The 21634-nt window shown below is 48.9% G+C and overlaps 1 protein-coding gene across 1 annotated transcript in view; it reads left to right on the top strand.

The window, feature by feature from the left end:
- The window catches only part of MEI1 (meiotic double-stranded break formation protein 1), a 3731473-nt gene that overhangs the window by 3557350 nt on the left and 152489 nt on the right, over positions 1-21634 (top strand). Inside the window, exon 29 of the mRNA XM_086963480.1 lies at positions 6542-6673. Within this exon, the coding sequence (XP_086819606.1) occupies positions 6542-6673 (132 nt within the window). The remainder of the gene's footprint in view (positions 1-6541; positions 6674-21634) is intronic.

The raw sequence follows: 21634 nt of genomic DNA, 5'->3' as shown, positions 1-21634 counted from the left end.
TAACAGATCTCCCATTTCCTGATGAAGGGCCAGGAATGTCTTGAGCTTATCTGTTGTAACATAAGAAGAATCAGTCAAGGCATACATATTGTGATCCTCGCATAGAAATTAACCATTTTTCTTTTTTGCCATTGAAATTACATGTATTGCCTGTTGGTACCTAAGAAAGTAGCAGTAATTGGTGTGGGATGCTATTCCTCTGGCTGCATCGTAGTCATATTCTGTGTGCCCTCTAGAATTCAAATGGAGTATTAAAATATAGGCCTGTGATCTCAGGAATAAAGGTTCTTAAGAAGGATAGCATATTCCTATTCTCCTACATCTTCAATGATGCCAAAACAACTGAAGGTATCTGGGCAACTTTTATCTGTACGTTCCTTAATGTTGTTTCCCAAACAGGGCCCTGATTTAAGTTTTCAAACTGGTCTTCCTTCAGCAATATTCTCCAGCCAGATGTTTCCATTTTCAAATGCAGGAAAGCCAAGTTTGATGTCAGTGACATAACTCCAGTGGTTGTTTCCACTATGCTGTCTTACTAAACCAATAGATTCGTTTAATTTTTTGAGTTCTATAATTAATTATCCCAGTGTATTATTTTTAGAGTGATTATGAAGGAGTCTAGATTTCCTTGTGACCCGCATTCATAAAGAGAAACTGGCACGGTTGCTTTGTTTTAGACATGTGCCAGGGTTACTGTAATTATAGAACTCGCAGGTGTCCTTATACAGGTATTGTCCAAACAGAGTAGGGCTAGGAAGTACTCTTTTATACTGCTGCTTTTACCTCCATTTACCTCCATTTTAAAATGTTATTACTCTCACATTAGTGTAAATTTTCTGTGTTTTACCATATTATCATATTTGTATTTTTGTAATAGTTTTAATTAACTATACAATAAAGTTTTCAATCAATACTCTTTTTTACTGATCCTATCAGTTCGGGTATGACCCCCCACAAAAGAATATGTACAGTAATGAGAGTATGAATTTCAGTAAGCCTGTACCTATGAGCCTTCAGTTTCCCATATCACAAACAGGAAGCAGGTTAGTTTACAAAGCCTGTGTGGGCAGATTTGATGACTCAGTTGTGTGGATAGCGAAAGGGTTAGGCACATTTAACTTAGCTACATAGGCTTTCTATGTGTAAACATATGCATTTTGGAGGGGCTGCAGAGGTCAGACATTGGGTAGAGTGAGCATGTGTATCTTACAATAGTTGGCTGATTCAGCAGATTTGTATTAAATGAAATATTAATCAATGATCCACAAGAACGCCTCATAAACCTTTTCCATAAATGAATCCTCATTCAGAGATGACCGCCTACCTCTCATTCAGTTGTGAGGCGTGGCCCACTCTAATATAGCCATTAGTGGATGGCTTTGTGTCACGGGGGTCTTACCAGGTATGACGGAAGTACCTTTTTTGGGCTGGTGTCCACAGATTGCCTCATGCACATGGAATGTGTGGTATGTGATTTCGCTTTGCCTGCATTAGGCCGTTTGACAACACTGGGATTCTGGTTCACCGTGGATTTGTAATCGTGATCAATGAGGATGTCATGTGGAAGTTTTACGCCGTTCCGGGCGCCACAACACACATACGGGAATACTCACTTCCGGCCGGAAGTGGTGTCCCGGTCTAGTCCTCCGGCCAATACTATCACTTCCGGGGGACTACGCATAAAGGAGTGAAGCATCTCCGGATCGGTGCTTCTGATTCCAGATTTGTGCACGGAGCCCAGCAAACGGCACCGGATTGTTCTGCCCTTCTTGATTCCTGGAGGTTCCACGGCACGACGAGTCGCGGTAACGCCTTCCCTGAGCCTACATGCGTTACGTGACTTTTTTCTGGACGCTTGTTTCTCAACAGCGTGTGTTGCGCTGGCCTGTGCTTACCCGAGCCCCCAGAGCTCAGACTACCTTGCGGGGTTTTCATTGCCGCTTGCACCGGTTCCTGAGCGCTAAGAGCGCTGTATTCCTTTTTTCCATTGGGACCAGGATTAACCCTTTCCCTGGCAGCCGCGCAGGAACGCTGCTGTTTCTCTTTCCTTGAGTTGCCCTTTATATGGCAGTGGCGCAGGAGCGCTGCTGCATTCTCTGTTAGTAAGCGCAGGAGCGCTGGGACAGTCATTGCTTGTTTTTTCCCTTGCTTTTGGCAGTTGCGCAGGAGCGCTACTACTAGTGACCTGACGCGAGAAGCGTAGGAACAATGCTGAACTATTGCATGTGCTGCAGGAGCGTTGCTCAAACATGCACTGGGCCGCGCTATAGCGCTTACCCTGGAGTCCTAGTATTGGTCACTTACGCACAGGAGCGCCTTCTTTTGTTTGTTTGTACTTGGTGGTTCTTGCGCAGGAGCGCTTTCTTTCATTTCTACTCCAAGGCACCAAGGCACCTGGACGGTACGTTGCTGACCTCATCCTTGGTTCAATATTTGGAATTGGATAAATGCACAGCGATTTGTTATCTCTCAAAGTTCAACAGTTAGTCGTTTTTTTGGTGCACCGTAAGGTGGCGTCGAGGGTCCTACGACGTCAAGATACACAGCACTGATGTGGCACTAGAGGATCTCTAGTGTCATCCCTTACCGGGCACACAAATATTTGTCTTCCCACACAAAGAAGACTTTCAATCCAGTGTTTCAATTGTTCATGAAATTTATTTTATATTTGTAGAAAAATTTATCATCATCATTTTATGTTGTTTGTTCAATATAATTCTCATGTTTGTGAATCAGACATTGTCATAATAAGGCATCCAATGCATTTCGGGCATTATATAGCATGCCCTTCATCAGGGAAATAGACACTGTAAAACAAGGAATAATAAAATCATATCATCAAAAAGGTTCTGTGTGAGTCTTATTAACATCAGTCATAACATAAACAATACAAGGTCTGCTTGATGTGTGCTTATAAATCAATATGAACTGTGTGTGAATCACATGCTGTGGTTAGTATTAATGAAAAAACAGAAAGAATCTTCTCAAAGAAAAATGCTCTAACTCACATGGCTGGGTCTCTAACAATACTTGTAGTTCTGCAAATCAAAAATAAAGCAGTGTTACAAAAACGGCCTCAAATGGTGGGGCAGTTCAAAAAGCATTCTAACATCCAGGCTGATGTTCTATAAAATCCCTCACAACTAACCTTGCTCAAGAATAGGCGCGCGATTACGTCCTTCTCTCCTCGTGCTCCGCGATGGCTCAATGAAGTGCCAATCGCGTTCACCTTTTTAACCTGACTTCTGGTCATGTGACTAGTCACATGGCATAGCCATAGAAGAAAGACTCATTATCGAGGGTAGCAGAGTATGCTGTCTTAAGTAATACCCGAAACATTGATCTAAATGCTGGTTATCATGATGGGTGGCCTAGGGAGCCGGTTGTGAAAAAATTCTAGAAAATGATTGAAAGGATATGTATAAGCTAACGAGATTTAAAAAATATATTGGGTTAAAAAAAATGGAAAATGGTTAGAAAGAAATACCGGGAATCGAACTGGTCACTACTGAGATGTTAGATGAGCTGTTCTATGGTTAGTGCTATTGTAGAAAGTGAAGAAATGGAAAAGAATATAAGAGGTGTAAGTGTCAGATGTGTATATGAACTCACATAGTATACACAAGGAACAGTCAGGGGAGCAATTCATTATAGGTAACATGCAAATTCAATTCTTTCATTTAACCCCGATGGTTTCTGGCAGGATAAATTTTGTATCCAATAGTTCTCTCTCTGCAGAAGGTATTTGGAATTGTCTCTGCCTTCTACTTTCTGGACCGTTTCAAGGATGATGAATTTGATCTGGGAGATGTTATGATGTTCTTCAACAAAATGGGAGGATAATGCAGATTTCATATTTTTCAAACGAATGTTGGACTTGTGTTCAGTTAAACGTACTTTGATTCGACGTTCCGTCTTACCAACATACATTTTGCCACAAGGACATCTAACGAAATTCTCTGGCACGAAACCTTGCCTTAACTGTGGAAGTTGCAACAATGTAATCCGTGGTAACACATTCTGTCATCCTTCAAAAGGTTACCCCATTAAACTAAAGGTGAATGCCACCTGTGAATCGAGTAATGTCATTTATGGAATTAGATGTCCTTGTGGCAAAATGTATGTTGGTAAGACGGAACGTTGAAGAACATCATAACATCTCCCAGATCAAATTCATCATCCTTGAAACGGTCCAGAAAGTAGAAGGCAGAGACAATTCCAAATACCTTCTGCAGAGAGAGAACTATTGGATACAAAATTTATCCTGCCAGAAACCATCGGGGTTAAATGAAAGAATTGAATTTGCATGTTACCTATAATGAATTGCTCCCCTGACTGTTCCTTGTGTATACTATGTGAGTTCATATACACATCTGACACTTACACCTCTTATATTCTTTTCCATTTCTTCACTTTCTACAATAGCACTAACCATAGAACAGCTCATCTAACATCTCAGTAGTGACCAGTTCGATTCCCGGTATTTCTTTCTAACCATTTTCCATTTTTTTTAACCCAATATATTTTTTAAATCTCGTTAGCTTATACATATCCTTTCAATCATTTTCTAGAATTTTTTCACAACCGGCTCCCTAGGCCACCCATCATGATAACCAGCATTTAGATCAATGTTTCGGGTATTACTTAAGACAGCATACTCTGCTACCCTCGATAATGAGTCTTTCTTCTATGGCTATGCCATGTGACTAGTCACATGACCAGAAGTCAGGTTAAAAAGGTGAACGCGATTGGCACTTCATTGAGCCATCGCGGAGCACGAGGAGAGAAGGACGTAATCGCGCGCCTATTCTTGAGCAAGGTTAGTTGTGAGGGATTTTATAGAACATCAGCCTGGATGTTAGAATGCTTTTTGAACTGCCCCACCATTTGAGGCCGTTTTTGTAACACTGCTTTATTTTTGATTTGCAGAACTACAAGTATTGTTAGAGACCCAGCCATGTGAGTTAGAGCATTTTTCTTTGAGAAGATTCTTTCTGTTTTTTCATTAATACTAACCACAGCATGTGATTCACACACAGTTCATATTGATTTATAAGCACACATCAAGCAGACCTTGTATTGTTTATGTTATGACTGATGTTAATAAGACTCACACAGAACCTTTTTGATGATATGATTTTATTATTCCTTGTTTTACAGTGTCTATTTCCCTGATGAAGGGCATGCTATATAATGCCCGAAATGCATTGGATGCCTTATTATGACAATGTCTGATTCACAAACATGAGAATTATATTGAACAAACAACATAAAATGATGATGATAAATTTTTCTACAAATATAAAATAAATTTCATGAACAATTGAAACACTGGATTGAAAGTCTTCTTTGTGTGGGAAGACAAATATTTGTGTGCCCGGTAAGGGATGACACTAGAGATCCTCTAGTGCCACATCAGTGCTGCTCATCCTTGGTTCGGCATGAGTGTGTCTTGGTAAGTACCGGAGCCAAGGGCTCCTTCCTGCATGTGTGTTGTGGGGTGTTCGGCTGCAGGAATAGTACCACGTCCTAACCTGGTCTTCTCTTATTTCCTCAGCTGTGCCAAGACCCTACCCTACGTCCCATCCACCAGGGCCACTCCTCTTGCTTAATTGGCCCCCTTCCCTGGATCCATCCAATCCGTGACAGGTGTTATTCCCCGCGGGGTTGTTTGGGAGCAGGGGCGGTGATCCCTGTCGTCTCTGCAGAATTGCTTCACAAGCCCAGGTGAGTCTTGTGGGGCGCCTGACAGAGGAGTAACTCTGTTGCAGTGGTGAGTACCCACCTCTCTCACCACACCCAATTAGCGTGGAACCACTGGGCAACGAAAGGGTTGCCAATTTTCCAGTTTGCTGCCTATAAACAGAGAACAGGCCACACCTCCTAGCATTTGTTGGCGAGGGACAGGTCATGGTGGATCAACCATACACCCTTTGTAGGTTACTCTTGAGGCACCTGAAGGAGTCATGCATGCCCGGCTCTTTGAGGAACCCACATAATTTACTCCACAACCATGTGAACCTTTATGGTAGGTTATCGGCACTGTGATGTGGCAGGGTGGCATAGAGCTCGATCAGGTACGTATGAAGCATATTTCTAGATATGTTATTCGATTAGGAAAACTAGACATTTGCAGTAAGTTTGGTAAGAACAAGAATTACAAGTAAGTAACTTTTCCTTTAATTCGTTACTCATAAATTGAATGAGAAGTCTTCTGATAGAGAAATAGGATTACAAGCACAAATATTTATTTCTCATATACAAAACTGAACACATCTGAGAAACAATGTTGATTGTATTGTCTCAAGTGTTCTGAAACTTAGTTTGATGAGCTGTTAGAACTGTTCAACGCTTTTACTGCAATTATCATAAATTAAAGTTTTACAGTTGAATTCTGTTAGAGGCCACTAGTCTAGAGAACAAAAATTGTCCAGCTATGTAGGTGGCAGGGTTGTAGCATTCCATGTATGATGTGTTGAAGCAAGGGCTATGTACCTGTTAAAATAGTAGGAGACTTATTTGCTTCTTGTTCTGTTTCAAGTTTCTGAGGTATGAGGCGAGAACTATCCTCTCTCCGGGAGAGATCATCTGCTTTCTGCAGCAGAATGCATCGCTGCCAGTATGTGAATTTCCTGTGACCACGGGTCGTGCCCTTCAGCTACTGCTGGTACAGGTAACAATGTTTGTTTCCAGATAGGTCATAGGGTTTTCATTTCTGATTTGTGAACAGAGGTACAAATCCATTGATGGGCATGAAAGACAGACGGGATGCACATGCTACCATGTCTTTGATACTGCCTCTCTAGAGGTAAGCTGTGCTATCAAGGCATAAGGGAATTTCCTAACAGTCTGATGCCTCTGAGAGACTGAAAGGACTGGGCAGAGTCTCTCGTATGTCTGTTTTACCTGACGAGACTAATTTTTCCCCAGCAATACAGCACATCAGAAGTACCAGTCTACTGTAGGGAAATATCATTCTGCGTTATGGGATCTTTGTTGATATTGATAAAAGCTTAATATTTCCAACAACCTGAAAAGGCGGAGCTATTCGTTGTTGATGAATTCAGCAAGGATTCATATGATGGATCAACAAGATTACAGTTAAGTAACTTTCTCATCTCCTTCAGTCTTTAGTCACAGCGTAATACCATTGAAACCTCCCATTGAATTCTCTCCTGTGCTTTGATCTTTCTTGACAGCCAAATCCTTCAGAGATTCATCATCATGATTCTTAATGGCTAAGTGTGCCTTTCTGAATTACCTTAAAGGCCTTCCCTTCTTAGATCTTTTCACTGTTTGGTTCACACTATCACATAGTTGAAAAATACTGTGCTAGCTTATTTTATTTATCACTAGACTGAGTTCATAACATGGTTTTATTTATTTTTAAAATGTTGCAAAAAGATAACACCGACCCATTGGTAATGAGCACTGCACACAGATGGAATAAAAAAATGTGCTAAACAATAATATAATAGAAACAACAAATAATCACGGGAAATGAAATCAAGACACCTTCATTGGTACACTAGCTCACAAGCAAGTAATATTTTCCTTAGTTAAACAAGGGAACAAAAAAGGTGTTTACAGTGATTTTTTTGAATCCCGAAAACTTGTACCTTGAGGGCAAGACATTTGGAAGTGATGTCTAGTTTAGGAATCCTAAACAAAACTTCATAACGAATTGTGCTAGAGAGGAAGCATATCTGAAAGAGACACGTTAGTGATAGATTCCTTACCTTAGATAGATTCCTTACCTTAGAATATCCCCAGGCGTCAGACTGGATCCGGAAATGTTTGCGTAGCAGTACCCTTGCGCGTCGGTAGGCGTCGTCTGCGGCTCCGCGTCCATCTTCGGCGTCGTGGCCGCCGTGATGACGTCGTCAGAGTAGCCTCCGCGTGCTGACGTCAGTTCTTCTTTTTCCTGTGCCAGCAGCGCAGATCCGGAAAAAGTGGTACCTTAGTCACTTTTTGACTAAACTTTTTTGATTCCTTTTGATCATTTTTCTTGAGTCTTGCGACTCCGCACGGTGCCGATAGGGATGCCAGGTTTCAAGCCTTGTGAGGATTTTGACCGACTGATGTCGGTCACCGACCCTCACCGTCGGTGTCTCCACTGTCTTGGCGTCGACCACGACAACAAGACCTGCTCCGACTGCCGGGCCCTGACTTCGAAAGCTAGGCGGGAGCGGTCCTGCAAGCGGCTCAAACTCCGGCAATCGGCCCCGCGCTGCGAGAGGTCCCGGTCCAGACGGAGGTCGAGGGACCGGTCGCGGGGACGGAGCCATTAGAGTTCCGGGAGTCGACATCACTCCTCCGGGTCCAAGTCGTCAGGTAAGCACAAGAAGTCGAAGAGACGTCGACGCTCTTCCGACTCCCCCCGACGCTCGGGCGACGCGGCCGGGGGTTCGAGTGACACCGCCCATGCAGCTCCGTCGGAGTCGCAGGCGTTGCGGCCTGCTCCACATCCTCCGGTCCCTGGGCAGCACGCGACGCCGGAGGAGATCGAGTGCTTCCTCGTGGCCATGAGGTCCCTCGCTCCTCCGACGGGCTCCGCGGCGCCTTCGGGCCCAGCGGACCCGTCTGGGGGCCCTAGCGGGTCGGGTGCTTCGGTCCCGACGCTGTCGGGTGCTTCGGCTCCGACGCCACCAGCGCCTTCGGGCCCGGCGCCGCAGGGCCCCACTGGATCCGCTTCGGGATCCGGGTCGTGGCCGGTTGACCTGACGACCTCACCGGCGCCGGTCCCTCAGGTGTCATGCCTCCCTTGATCCAGTTCTGGCGTCGGAACGGCGCCGCTGGGCGCCGCTTTCGACGCCGCTTTGGGAGTTTCACTTCTATGAGCCGGCCCTATCCTTTGACAACCCTGATTATCAGGAGGTGGGTGATGAGGAGTGTTGGGAGGGGTCTGAGGACCGTCTGACACAGAAGTGTCAGTCCCAGGAGGACTGGACAGGTGGACTTGGGGATGCCAGTGGTCTGAACACCTCGCCAGACACTGGCTTTGTCTCACCTCCTACCGTGGCTACGGAGATGGGGCCACCTACAGTGTGGTGTTGACGTGGGCGGCCAAGGCTTTGGGCCTTGAGCTCCCCGTCGCGGCCGTGAGGACTAACCTCCTCACTGAGGTCCTTAAACCGCAGTCAAGCTCGGCTGAGCCTCTGCTGCCGTTTAATGAGGCCTTGACTGACGTTCTTTTGGGCACTTAGTCCAGGCCCGCTACGGGTTAGCCCGTAGATAGGAACGTGGCAAGACGCCACCGCCCGGCCCAGGACGATCCATGTTTCCTGTCCACCCATCCCACCCCTGTGAGCCTGGTCATCCAGGCTTCGAATTCCCAGACCGCATTCCCGTCGGCTCCACCGGACAGGGAATCCAAGAGGTATGAGCAGTACGGCAAAAAGGTATTCTCCATCCTGAGTCTGGGACTGCGGTCTTCCAACACCGCATGGCTCTTGGGCCGCTACATCCACTCTCTGTGGGACACGGTCGCGGAATTGCTGCCAGAGTGTCCGTTGGAGGTACGGGCCAAACTCGGCCAGGCCCTTGTGGAAAGGCGAGATGCAGCAAAGTATTCTATCCGGTGTGGGCTGGATACCACCAACTCACTGGGCAGAGCGATGACAACGACGGTGGCGATTCGTCGCCACGCCTGGTTGAGGTCCGCCAACTTTTTGGCCGATGTCCAGAATACACTCATGGACATGCCGTTCGATGGCCGTCGCCTTTTTGGCGATAAGGCAGACCACGCGCTGGAGCGCTTTAAGGACTCCAGGGCTACGGCCAGGTCCTTGGGCCTCTCGACCCGCGCCAGCAAACGGGTGCCTTTTGCTCCTTTCGTGGCCAAGGAAGGGGCGCCCCCACACGTGCTACCAGCCACGCACTGCAGACTAACATCCAACGCGGTGGCGGCCGTGGAAACCGCCGTGGCGGCGGTCGGGTGAACAGCGAGGCCAGTCCACACCTTCCCCCGCAGCATCCGCCTCAAAACCCTCCTAGTCCGTGCTTTCATGCCCATGTGACGCCAGTGGGGGGCAGGGTTCGCCATCACCTCCACCACTGACGCACTGTCACATCGGACAGGTGGGTGCTGCAAATCGTCCAAAGGGGCTACTCCCTCCCCTTCGAGGCGACCCCTCAAGCCATGCCACCGCAATACCACAGCGTATCGGGGGGATCAATTGCGACTTCTGCAGGAGGAAGTTACGGCCCTCTTGGCCAAGGCGGCCATCGAGCGCATTCCTGGGCCAGAAGTAGGGTGTGGTTGCTACTCCCACTACTTTCTGGTACCCAAGAAGGGCAAAGGGGGCCTATGCCCTATCTTGGATCTAAGGAACGTCAACGGCTTCCTCCGGAAGGAGAAGTTCAAAATGCTGACACTGGCTCAGGTCCTAGCTGCCCTGGACCCAGGAGACTGGATGGTAGCGTTGGACTTGCAGGACGCTTATTTCCACATCCCCGTCCTGCTGGCCCACCGGCGCTACCTGCGGTTCACGGTAGGCCACGAGCACTTTCAGTTTACCGTGCTCCCCTTCGGCCTTACCAGCGCCCCATAGGTGTTCACGAAGGTGATGGCGGTGGTCGCAGCTCATCTGCGCAGGTTAGGGGTTTCAGTCTTCCCCTACCTCAACGACTGGTTGTTGAAGGCGGGCTCGCCCCAGACAGTCATCAGCCACCTCCAGACTACGGCAGACCTCCTGCACCAGCTGGGGTTTTCCATCAATGTGCCGAAGTCACACCTGTGCCCCTCTCAGAAGATCCTCTTCATCGGAGCGGTTCTCGGTTCGGCGCAGCTTTGGGTTTATCCACCCGAACAGCGTGTCCGGGATATTCAGGCTCTGATTCCACTCTTTCAGCCTTCATTCCGGGTCTCGGTCAGGTTGACGCTGCGGCTTCTGGGGCTGATGGCCTCCTGCATCCTTCTGGTGCATCACGCCCGGTGGCGGATGCGGGCTCTGCAGTGGGACCTGAAGTTTCAGTGGGCCCAGCATCAGGGCAACCTGTCCGACCATGTCCTGATCTCGGAGGGCACTGCGAGACAGCTGCAGTGATGGCTCACGGACCGCGATTGGGCCAGCGGCAGATGCCTCTCCCTTCCCCAGCCGGAGCACGTGGTTGTGACGGACGCGTCCCTCCAGGGCTGGGGAGGCCACATGGGAGAGGCAGAGATCAGAGGCCTCTGGTCTCCGGCGGAGTCCCGGCTCCATATCAACCTTTTGGAGCTGCGGGTGATTCGTCTAGCACTGAAGGCATTCATCCCCTCTGTCCGGGGGAGTGTAGTGCAGGTGTTCACGGACAACACCACCGCCATATGGTACTGCAACAAACAGGGCGGGGTGGGGTCGTGGACCCTATGCCAGGAGGCTCTGTGCCTCTGGCAGTGGCTGGAAACTCAGGGCGTGACCCTGGTGGTTCAACACCTGGCAGGTACTCTGAACGCCAGGGCGGACAAACTCAGCCGCCGGTGCATGATGGATCACAAATGACGTCTGAACTTGGACGTGGCGCAAGGTCTCTTTCTGCAGTGGGGAGAGCCTCGGTTAGATCTATTTGCCACAGAAGAGAACGCGCAATGTCATCAGTTCTGCGCATTGGAATTTCCAAGGCAGCACTCACTCGGAGACGCTTTTCGTCGCGAGTGGAGTTGCGGTCTGTTGTACGCCTTTCCGCCTCTACCACTTCTGCCCAGAGTGCTGAAGAAGATCAAATGCGACTGGGCCCAAGTCATCCTTGTGGCTCCGGACTGGGCACGAAGGTTCTGGTATCCCGAGCTACTCAGTATGTCAGTCAATCCCCCGGTTCGTCTGCCTCTTCAGGAGGACCTTCTGTCGCAGCAGCAGGGGACGGCCCTCCACCCGAACCTGTCCAGTCTTCACCTCCGTGCTTGGAGATTGAGCGGCGACAGTTGAGGCCCTTTGACTTGCCTCCTGAAGTCTGTAATGTCATTCTGGCAGCCAGGCGTCCCTCCACAAAGTCGGTATACGCCTGCAGGTGGAACAGATTTGTGGCATGGTGCACCGCAAAGGCTGTGAATCCTCTCAATGCCCCTCTTTCTGAGGTTCTCCTCTTCCTTCTTTCTCTCGCCCAGCAGGGCTCTGCTCTGGGCACTATCAAGGGCTACCTTTCTGCCCTTTCAGCCTTCTTGAGGCTTCCTGATCAGCCTTCTTTGTTCAAGTCCCCCTTTGTCAACAGATTCTTAAAGGGCATCACTCATATGTTCCCTCCTGTTCCTTTCGTGATGCCCCAGTGGGACTTGAACCTGGTTCTAACTTACTTGATGTGCGCTCCCTTTGAGCCGCTTCATAACTGTCCTCTACGTCTTCTTACACTTAAGACTGCTTTCCTGGTTGCCATCACCTCTGCCAGGAGAGTGAGTGAGCTCCAGGCTCTTTCCTCTAAACCTCCCTTCCTTTCTGTCCATCCGGCCAAGGTTGTGTTGCGTACAAAACCATCTTTCCTGCCCAAGGTAGTCACAGCCTTCCACATCGGGCAGTCCATCACCTTGCCCACCTTCTTTCCTCCTCCGCATCCCTCGAAAGAGGAAGCGGGGCTCCACCGTCTGGACCCAAAACGTGCGCTCTCTTACTATCTGGATTGCACACGCCAGTTCCGGGTGGTTGACCAACTCTTTGTTGGTTACGTGGGCGCTAAGAAAGGACGGGCGGTGCACAAACGGACCATCTCTCGGTGGATCGTGTTGTGCATCCAAGCGTATTACTCCTTGGCTAAGAAGGAACCTCCTGTTGGGCTCCAGGCCCACTCCACTCGGGCCACGGCGACTACTACTGCCCTGGGCCGGGGAGTCCCCTTGCAGGACATTTGTCAGGCAGCTACGTGGGCCTCGCTGCACACGTTCGCGAGACACTACTGCTTGGACATCCAAGACCTGAGGGATGGCTTCTTTGGCCGTTCTATCCTCCAGGACTTTCTGGTGTGATTATTGGTTCGCAGACCCACCACCGGGGTTGGTATTGCTGGGGTATCTATTCTAAGGTAAGGAATCTATCACTAACGTGTCTCTTTCAGATGCACAAGTTACTACTTGTGTAACGATATATCTGTAAGAGACATTAGTTAGTGATAGATTCCTTACCGACCCACCCATCCTCCCCGTTCTGCGAACCGATATCTAGGGTTAAGGTCATCCCCTTTCACGCCCTAGTTTTAATGGCACCAGTGTTGGTTTTTAACATGGCTCTGCGTTTCTGGCGCGGAAAAGCTGTGTCTAAGAACTGACGTCAGCACGCGGAGGCGGCGTCTAAGTACTCCGACGACGTCATCACGGCGCCCACGACGCCGACGACGGACGCGGAGCCGCAGACGACGTCTACCAACGCGCAAGGGTATTGCTACGCAAAAATTTCCGGATCCAGTCTGACGCCTGGGGATATTCTAAGGTAAGGAATCTATCCAAGGTAAGGAATCTATCACTAACTAATGTCTCTTATAGATATATCGTTACACAAGTAGTAACTTGTGCGTCACTGTTTCTGATGCTCTTAGCTTTACATACTAGTTCAAGTTTGTTCACAAGGTTGAGCTAGGAATCGAAATTTGCCTAGCGGAGTAACGTTAAGTTTCAATTCTATTAAGGACACGGAGGCAAGGATTATGCTTTTCTTCCTTCGCTTTTATTTTCTATGAACAAACACAGCAGCCAGAAAAGCAACAAAGATGTATTTTTTCTTCCAAAATGACAAGAAAACATCATATAAACAAAAACTTTTCCAAACATCAACTCCCATCAGTCCATGGGGAGTATCACATAGTCCTTCCACAATGTCCATGAACTCCTCTGAAAAAGGTCCTCCATCTTGAGAATCCTCTTTCTACGCTGCTACGCAGCCAGTTAAGTGTTATTTTTCTCTCTGGGGTGAAATAGGCTTGGTTTTGACTGTTCATGTGTGTTATTACTGGTACATGTGGTACTGAGGGAATCGTGGGCATAAAATGTGCTATTCTGTTGGTTTCTTCTTTTCTGCAGATTCCCTTTATTGAGGGTGTGACCGCTGGAGCATCTTCGCTCCTTACGCAGCTTTCCATTCTCTTGCCGCGGGGATAGAGCTCGCCAGGGGGCGCCCGCATGTCTCGTTTCTCCCGTCAGTGCGAATTTCTCTTCAAAGGAGACCGCGCTGAGGAGGCCGAGTGCGCCAGAGCCTGTCCCCCTGCCGCCACACTGTGAACGCCCCCCCGGGGGTCTGTATTGTCCCGCACGGCTGTGCTTGACTGCCAAAAACCACAAGAGGGCAACCCCAAAACAAGATAATGTGGTTCTTAGCAATGGGGTCTCTATTTTGCAGAGGTTTGCACCCTGACCAAGTAGGGACCACCACCCTAGACAAGTGAAGTCATATACACAACCTAAATTAACCTGTGCTCACCCTCTGACAGCTTGCCACTATGTAGTCAGGCATAACTTAAGTGGCAATGTAGAAAGTATTTGTGCAACACTTAAATTACAATAACAAAATACAAAATAGAGAATATGTATCTGATTAAAACAAGACCATAATGACAAACATCCAATCAATAGAAGTCGAGATATGAATTTCTAAAGAATAAATGCAAAAATAGTGCTTAGAAGTCACTAGCGGTCAAATGGTTACTTGAAGTAGCGAGAGACCGGTATAAATCCGAAGTTCAGGCTGAATGCGATGGTAGGCAGGCTGGCCGGCTTCGAGACTCACGCAGGTCCCATTGAAAAAGTACCTTGGATTGAGCAAGCATCTACGTTGAGGGCACAATGTGTTGGTTCTGATGCACTCAGTGGGTTCCCATGTCGTTGTCGAGCTCCATAGAGATGAGTGCACTGCGTCGTCGTCGAACTGCACAGAGCATCGCCATTGGGCTGCTCAGGCGGTGCAACTGCTGTTGTTGAACAGCCTGTGCGTCGGTGTTGAAGGGCAATGCATCGATTCCGACTGGCGTAGTGGTGACGATGCGTCGGTTTTGGAAGCAAAACATGTGCAGAACTCTCCTCTGAGGCCCAGGACTGGAGGGGACCCCTGAAGCAAAGGTAGGACTCACGTTTGGCAGAGTCCAGCAGCACCCACAGGATTGTAGGAAGTCTTTTGTGTCCCTGATACTTCAGAAAACAGGAGGCAAGTTAGCAAGCCTTGGAGTCACTATGAGTTCAAGTGAGATGGGTGTAGGAGAGTAGGGTCTGCTTTCCTATGGTCACCGCACTTTTTGCTTTTTGCTTCACTGGTTTTTGACTTAATGTGGCTGTGGGCCTGCTAATCAGACTCACGGCCCAGCTGTTCTCTCTCTACATTCACTACAATGCACTCTAGGTGCATTACCAATTGGATACTAGATCACCCTGTGAGCGCCTGTACAATGTACCATAGGTACCCAGGGCATAGGTGCATCCAAGGCCTACCAGGGGCTGCTGCATATCTTTTGCCACCCCTGGCTGGCCCTTTAAATTGACACAACTGGCTGATCACTCAGCTGGGGCAAGGTGGTGTAATCATCTCTTGCTCACATATAGTATACCTATATCTAACCTTATATCTGGACACATATACACCTATAAGTCACTCCTATGGCAGGCCTTAACAATCCTGGAGACAGAGTGCTTAGTTTTATGTGAGATGATGCTCTAGCATGAGCTGAGCCTGTTTGCAGCTTTCGGAACCATGTCCTTTAGCTGTTCTGGGATATTGCCATACCATATACTCTTAAGTGCATTATAATCCTCGCGGTTACATGCTAACTATGGTTTGGCTTTATCAAAACATGTCGAGTAAGGTGTCATACGAATTGGAATACTACCCCCTTGCCAGTCCTGGCGACGGGGGTAGAATTCCACCCATCTAGAGGGAGAAGACATGTTGTTCTAACTATTCCCGGTTAAAGTTAACCAGAGCCTCAGCATCACAAAATGGATGCTGCTGCCACAGACACAAGTCTGACCTCCTGCTGCTGGGAGTCCTTCCAGCGAGGGAGGCTTGGACAATAGGTTTCCTGCATCGGGAGGTGCTATTACCACCCCAGACAGTACTTTGTGTATTGGTACAGGGAGGGCTGAAAGGATTGAGACACTGCCTGGGGCACACAAGGTGTCCCATGCATAGGTCAGTTCAAACCGGTGTTGGGGCTTCCCTGCCCCAGCTCTGGCGCGAAACTGGACAAAGGGAAAGGGGTGTAACCACCCCCTTTCCTGGTCCCACCCATAGGAGGGACCTAGCAGGTAATCCAGCCCCTAGATTCGGTATATAGGTAGGAGCTGTGTCCCAAGACTTTAGATTATCCTGACTGAAACTCTGAAACGAAACTCTGGACCTTCATCACTCTACTTTGGAAGAAGACGACTGAAGAATCTCCCTTGTGGTCAAGGAGTGACCACCCTGCACAAGCAGGCACCATCCAGCGATCGGTGACTTGCTTTGCGAGCCCATAGCCCGACAAGAACCGTATTTCCAGACATCCAACAGCCCGATCCACAGTCTCTGCAAGTCTGAGACCCGTGGAGGCGTCGTGAGACGTGGGACCGGCCATCTTGAAAAGTCTGCGACCTGCCAACTATGCAGCCCCCGAGGTCCCCTCGAACCTGTGCATTGGGGATTGAGAAGCCCCAGCCCCGAGCAGCATCTGCACCGAAGATCTGCCCTGCACACTCCACGAATTCGGCTTGGGGCTCTTTTGCATTTTCCTGCTCAACGCGCCTTCCCGGTCACTTGCCCGTTGGCTAGTGGCCATCTTGGCGACGAATCTTTGATTTACCACCGCTGGTCTGGTTGCTCCAGACTGGCCCTTGCTTCCCTCAAAAGAAGCAGCCCCTCAGACCTTGCTGGTCTGAGTAAGAAGCCTACATCGTATCCTGCATGGGTTGCCTTTGCAAAGGCTTGTTGCCTCCAATCTTGAAACCGACACTGCCGACAGCAAGAACCTTTGTGGGACAGCTGGTGCCTCCATCCTGGTTGTCGTCGATGACTCCTGGTCCACGTGGCTGCAGAGACAAGCTTCCCATCAGCACCTGATCGCATCCCGACATCGCCTGGTTCCGTCCTGGTTCCATCCTGGTCACTGGCTAGTGACCCAGAATCTGTCCCCTCTGCTTTCAGGTCCTCTACATCTTCAATCCACCCTTGGATCCAACCGGACTCTTCTCTTCTGGCCGCCTGCAGCATCTTTTCTCCAAGGCTCCATAGATCTCCACGACGAAACCCAACACACTTTGGGACCTATGCACACGCTTCCTGTGGGTTAGGTAACGCGAGTACTACTGTGCTCCTGTAGAGGTTTACATATCTAGTGTCCTAGTTTCCCGTGGTTAAGTTCTAGTCCAGTCAGAAGACTCCTAAATCTTTAACTTTGTGACTTTTACGCACCCATTGACTTCAATGTGTGCATATGTGTGACTTTAGACTCTGCACACGCATCCCGTGGGCCTCCTGCTCCCTAGCTGTTGTTAGTCCAGTGTAGCCCCAGCGATTGCCAAGGCCCTAGGCCTTACCATTGTTCATTACATGGTACTTATACCACTTTCTTAGTATATGGTTTAGCGGGCCACCCCGGCCTATCCACTTGTGCAACTTTTGTCTATTCTATTAAGTTACTTGTTTTGCCCTTGTGCTTCTGTGCTCATAAAGAGTTCAGGGGTTTGTTTAGAAACAAATACATATATATTTTGAATATATATCCTGTGTGGTGTCCTTTCATTTGATATTAAAGGGATTGCATATGGTAAAACAGCTGGCTTCACATGCCCTCTTGAGTTTAGCCTAAGACTGCTTGTCCATGCTACCTCTAAGATAGCTCGTCTATAAAGTTGACTTTACCACCATCACCATAAGGATTGTTTGGACTGGTGCAAGGTGCTCACTAGAATAGTGAACATCATATACCAGGCCAACTTTTCAAAATGGGTACAGTCCTTATCCTCAGCAAGACAGAGATCAGTAGGGAAGCTCATCAAAGAAGGTAAGCAGTTCCTCAGAGTAGTCAGTCAGGGCAAAGTGGCAATCCTTACAGCACAGCTTTCTTACTCCAGCAGAGTACTGCCCAGGTCCAGTAGTTTACTGATTTGGTAGGATCAGACCCTTGGTACTTATACCCAAAATTGCCTTTGATGTTGGATATGACTTCAAAGAAGCCCTCTGAATTGCACATGGATCCCTTATGACCAAGTCCTGTCTGCATGGCCATCTGTTGGGGGTAATCAGCCCTTTGTGTGAGGACAGGACACAGCCTATTCAAATGTAAGTGTGAGCTAACTCTCCCCCTTAGTGCCCAGGAAGTCTATTAGAATTCAGATGAATGCTGATGAGTCATCTGTCACACCCATCCTGTGTTTGTGGCTGTCTAGATAAACTGAATATGCCAATCAGGTATACACCAGTGTTAACATGTTTAGGAGAAAAGGACATGCGCTTTAGCACTGGGCAGCAGTAGTAAAGTGCTCAGAGTCATATGGCCAATAAAAAGATACAGCACAAAGCGGAGGCAAGCAGGGAAAATGTTGAAGACCACTCTAAGGATAACAGGCCAAACAGTAGTTGAATATGTTAAATATGCTAAACTTAAGCAGAAAACCTCGAGCCACGCCCCATTCCACATACTGTAAAAGCGATGAGAAAAGTATTATCTCCCTTGGGCCATATTTGCTGAGCTGTGTGGTTGTCCATGAGGTCTCCAAACCTTTATCTTTTTGCATACAATAATGCACTTTGCTCTGCCCAGGATAGCCATTGGGCTTTGTTCGCTCCTAGTATGTGTAGGATTCTGGCCCAGCCCTCCTGAAAATTCAGGTAGATGGATGCATCTTGGAAAAATTAAAGAACCTCTTTTGTACCATAAGTTGTGGATTCAGGTTATTGCCATGATTTTTCAAACTTATATATAAGTATTGCACCAGATTTGTGTGTTATTTCAAGGCAAGGCATTTCTCTGGTATTCACTTTGAATGCAGAATATGCAGTATAAATGATGAGGCTGCTGTGTAAGTGATATGGAATAAAAGAGTATTATTACAATAAAATAATGGTACTTTCTCCACACCACTGGAGTCAAGCTAGCCGGGCTGATGAGAGGTGTTACCTCGAAACCGGTCCGGTCCTCGGATGCTTGATTCTGTTCTGGGAAGGACATGGCTTTTGTAGTTCGGACTGGACTGTTCCCATGGGGCACAGGGTCAGAGCTGATTTGCATATCGCCATTGTCTAACCCAGGGTGGTGTGGAGTGCAAAAAAACGATGGATTTGGGCCCAGATCTTCGGACTGGGGTGAATGTGTAACATTGATCCACATTCGGTCCATCACCTGTTTTGTTTGCAAATTCCGCCCTAAGTGCGCTGGGGATGCTCAGACGTGGGTCCCAGGCACTCCACACCACTGGAGTCAAGCTAGGCAGGCTGATGAGAGGTGTTACCTCGAAACCGGTCCGGTCCTCGGATGCTTGATTCCGTTCTGGGAAGGACATGGCTTTTGTAGTTCGGACTGGACTGTTCCCATGGGGCACAGGGTCAGAGCTGATTTGCATATCGCCATTGTCAAACCCAGGGTGGTGTGGAGTGCAAAAAAACGATGGATTTGGGCCCAGATCTTCAGACTGGGGTGAATGTGTGACATTGATCCACATTCGGTCCATCACCTGTTTTGTTTGCAAATTCCGCCCTAAGTGCGCTGGGGATGCTCAGACGTGGGTCCCAGGCACTCCACACCACTGGAGTCAAGCTAGCCGGGCTGATGAGAGGTGTTACCTCGAAACCGGTCCGGTCCTCAGATGCTTGATTCCGTTCTGGGAAGGACATGGCTTTTGTAGTTCGGACTGGACTGTTCCCATGGGGCACAGGGTCAGAGCTGATTTGCATATTGCCATTGTCTAACCCAGGGTGGTGTGGAGTGCAAAAAAACGATGGATTTGGGCCCAGATCTTCGGACTGGGGTGAATGTGTGACATTGATCCACATTCGGTCCATCACCTGTTTTGTTTGCAAATTCCGCCCTAAGTGCGCTGGGGATGCTCAGACGTGGGTCCCAGGCACTCCACACCACTGGAGTCAAGCTAGCCGGGCTGATGAGAGGTGTTACCTCGAAACCGGTCCGGTCCTCGGATGCTTGATTCCGTTCTGGGAAGGACATGGCTTTTGTAGTTGGGACTGGACTGTTCCCATGGGGCACAGGGTCAGAGCTGATTTGCATATCGCCATTGTCTAACCCAGGGTGGTGTGGAGTGCAAAAAAACGATGGATTTGGGCCCAGATCTTCGGACTGGGGTGAATGTGTGACATTGATCCACATTCGGTCCATCACCTGTTTTGTTTGCAAATTCGGCCCTAAGTGCGCTGGGGATGCTCAGACGTGGGTCCCAGGCACTCCACACCACTGGAGTCAAGCTAGCCGGGCTGATGAGAGCTGTTACTTCGAAACCGGTCCGGTCCTCGGATGCTTGATTCCGTTCTGGGAAGGACATGGCTTTTGTAGTTCGGACTGGACTGTTCCCATGGGGCACAGGGTCAGAGCTGATTTGCATATCGCCATTGTCTAACCCAGGGTGGTGTGGAGTGCAAAAAAACGATGGATTTGGGCCCAGATCTTCGGACTGGGGTGAATGTGTGACATTGATCCACATTCGGTCCATCACCTGTTTTGTTTGCAAATTCCGCCTTAAGTGCGCTGGGGATGCTCAGACGTGGGTCCCAGGCACTCCACACCACTGGAGTCAAGCTAGCCGGGCTGATGAGAGGTGTTACCTCGAAACCGGTCCGGTCCTCGGATGCTTGATTCCGTTCTGGGAAGGACATGGCTTTTGTAGATCGGACTGGACTGTTCCCATGGGGCACAGGGTCAGAGCTGATTTGCATATCGCCATTGTCTAACCCAGGGTGGTGTGGAGTGCAAAAAAACGATGGATTTGGGCCCATATCTTCGGACTGGGGTGAATGTGTGACATTGATCCACATTCGGTCCATCACCTGTTTTGTTTGCAAATTCCGCCCTAAGTGCGCTGGGGATGCTCAGACGTGGGTCCCAGGCACTCCACACCACTGGAGTCAAGCTAGCCGGGCTGATGAGAGGTGTTACCTCGAAACCGGTCCGGTCCTCGGATGCTTGATTCCGTTCTGGGAAGGACATGGCTTTTGTAGTTCGGACTGGACTGTTCCCATGGGGCACAGGGTCAGAGCTGATTTGCATATCGCCATTGTCTAACCCAGGGTGGTGTGGAGTGCAAAAAAACGATGGATTTGGGCCCAGATCTTCGGACTGGGGTGAATGTGTGACATTGATCCACATTCGGTCCATCACCTGTTTTGTTTGCAAATTCTCTCCATCTTTGAGCAGCCCGACTCTGTCGGCGTGCCTTTGGGCTCCGCGGACTTGGCTGGGGGCTCTAGGCCTTCGATGCCGGCGACTGCGGCCTTGGTGCCGCAGGGCCCCTAGGAATCCTGGCCTGATCCAGTTCGATGCCGGTCGACCTCACAACGCCTCCTCCAACACGATACCTCTGACGACGCCTCTGCCACTTCTGATGTCGGTTGTTTCCCCAGCCGGCGTCAACCCCTGCCTCCTCCTCGACCTGGACATGGAGCCGGACCGACATCGACCAACGCCGGTACCAGCTCTGACCAGTACTTTTGTGTTCCACTGTTGTACCCTGCCGTTCCCTATCGCCCTGAGTGGCAGCCAGAGA

Source organism: Lissotriton vulgaris, chromosome 1_1 (assembly GCF_964263255.1).
Source record: "Lissotriton vulgaris chromosome 1_1, aLisVul1.2, whole genome shotgun sequence".
Classification (NCBI taxonomy): Eukaryota; Metazoa; Chordata; class Amphibia; order Caudata; family Salamandridae; genus Lissotriton; species Lissotriton vulgaris.
The sequence above is the reverse complement of the archived record's forward strand: the minus strand, read 5'-3'. Positions and strand labels throughout refer to the sequence as shown.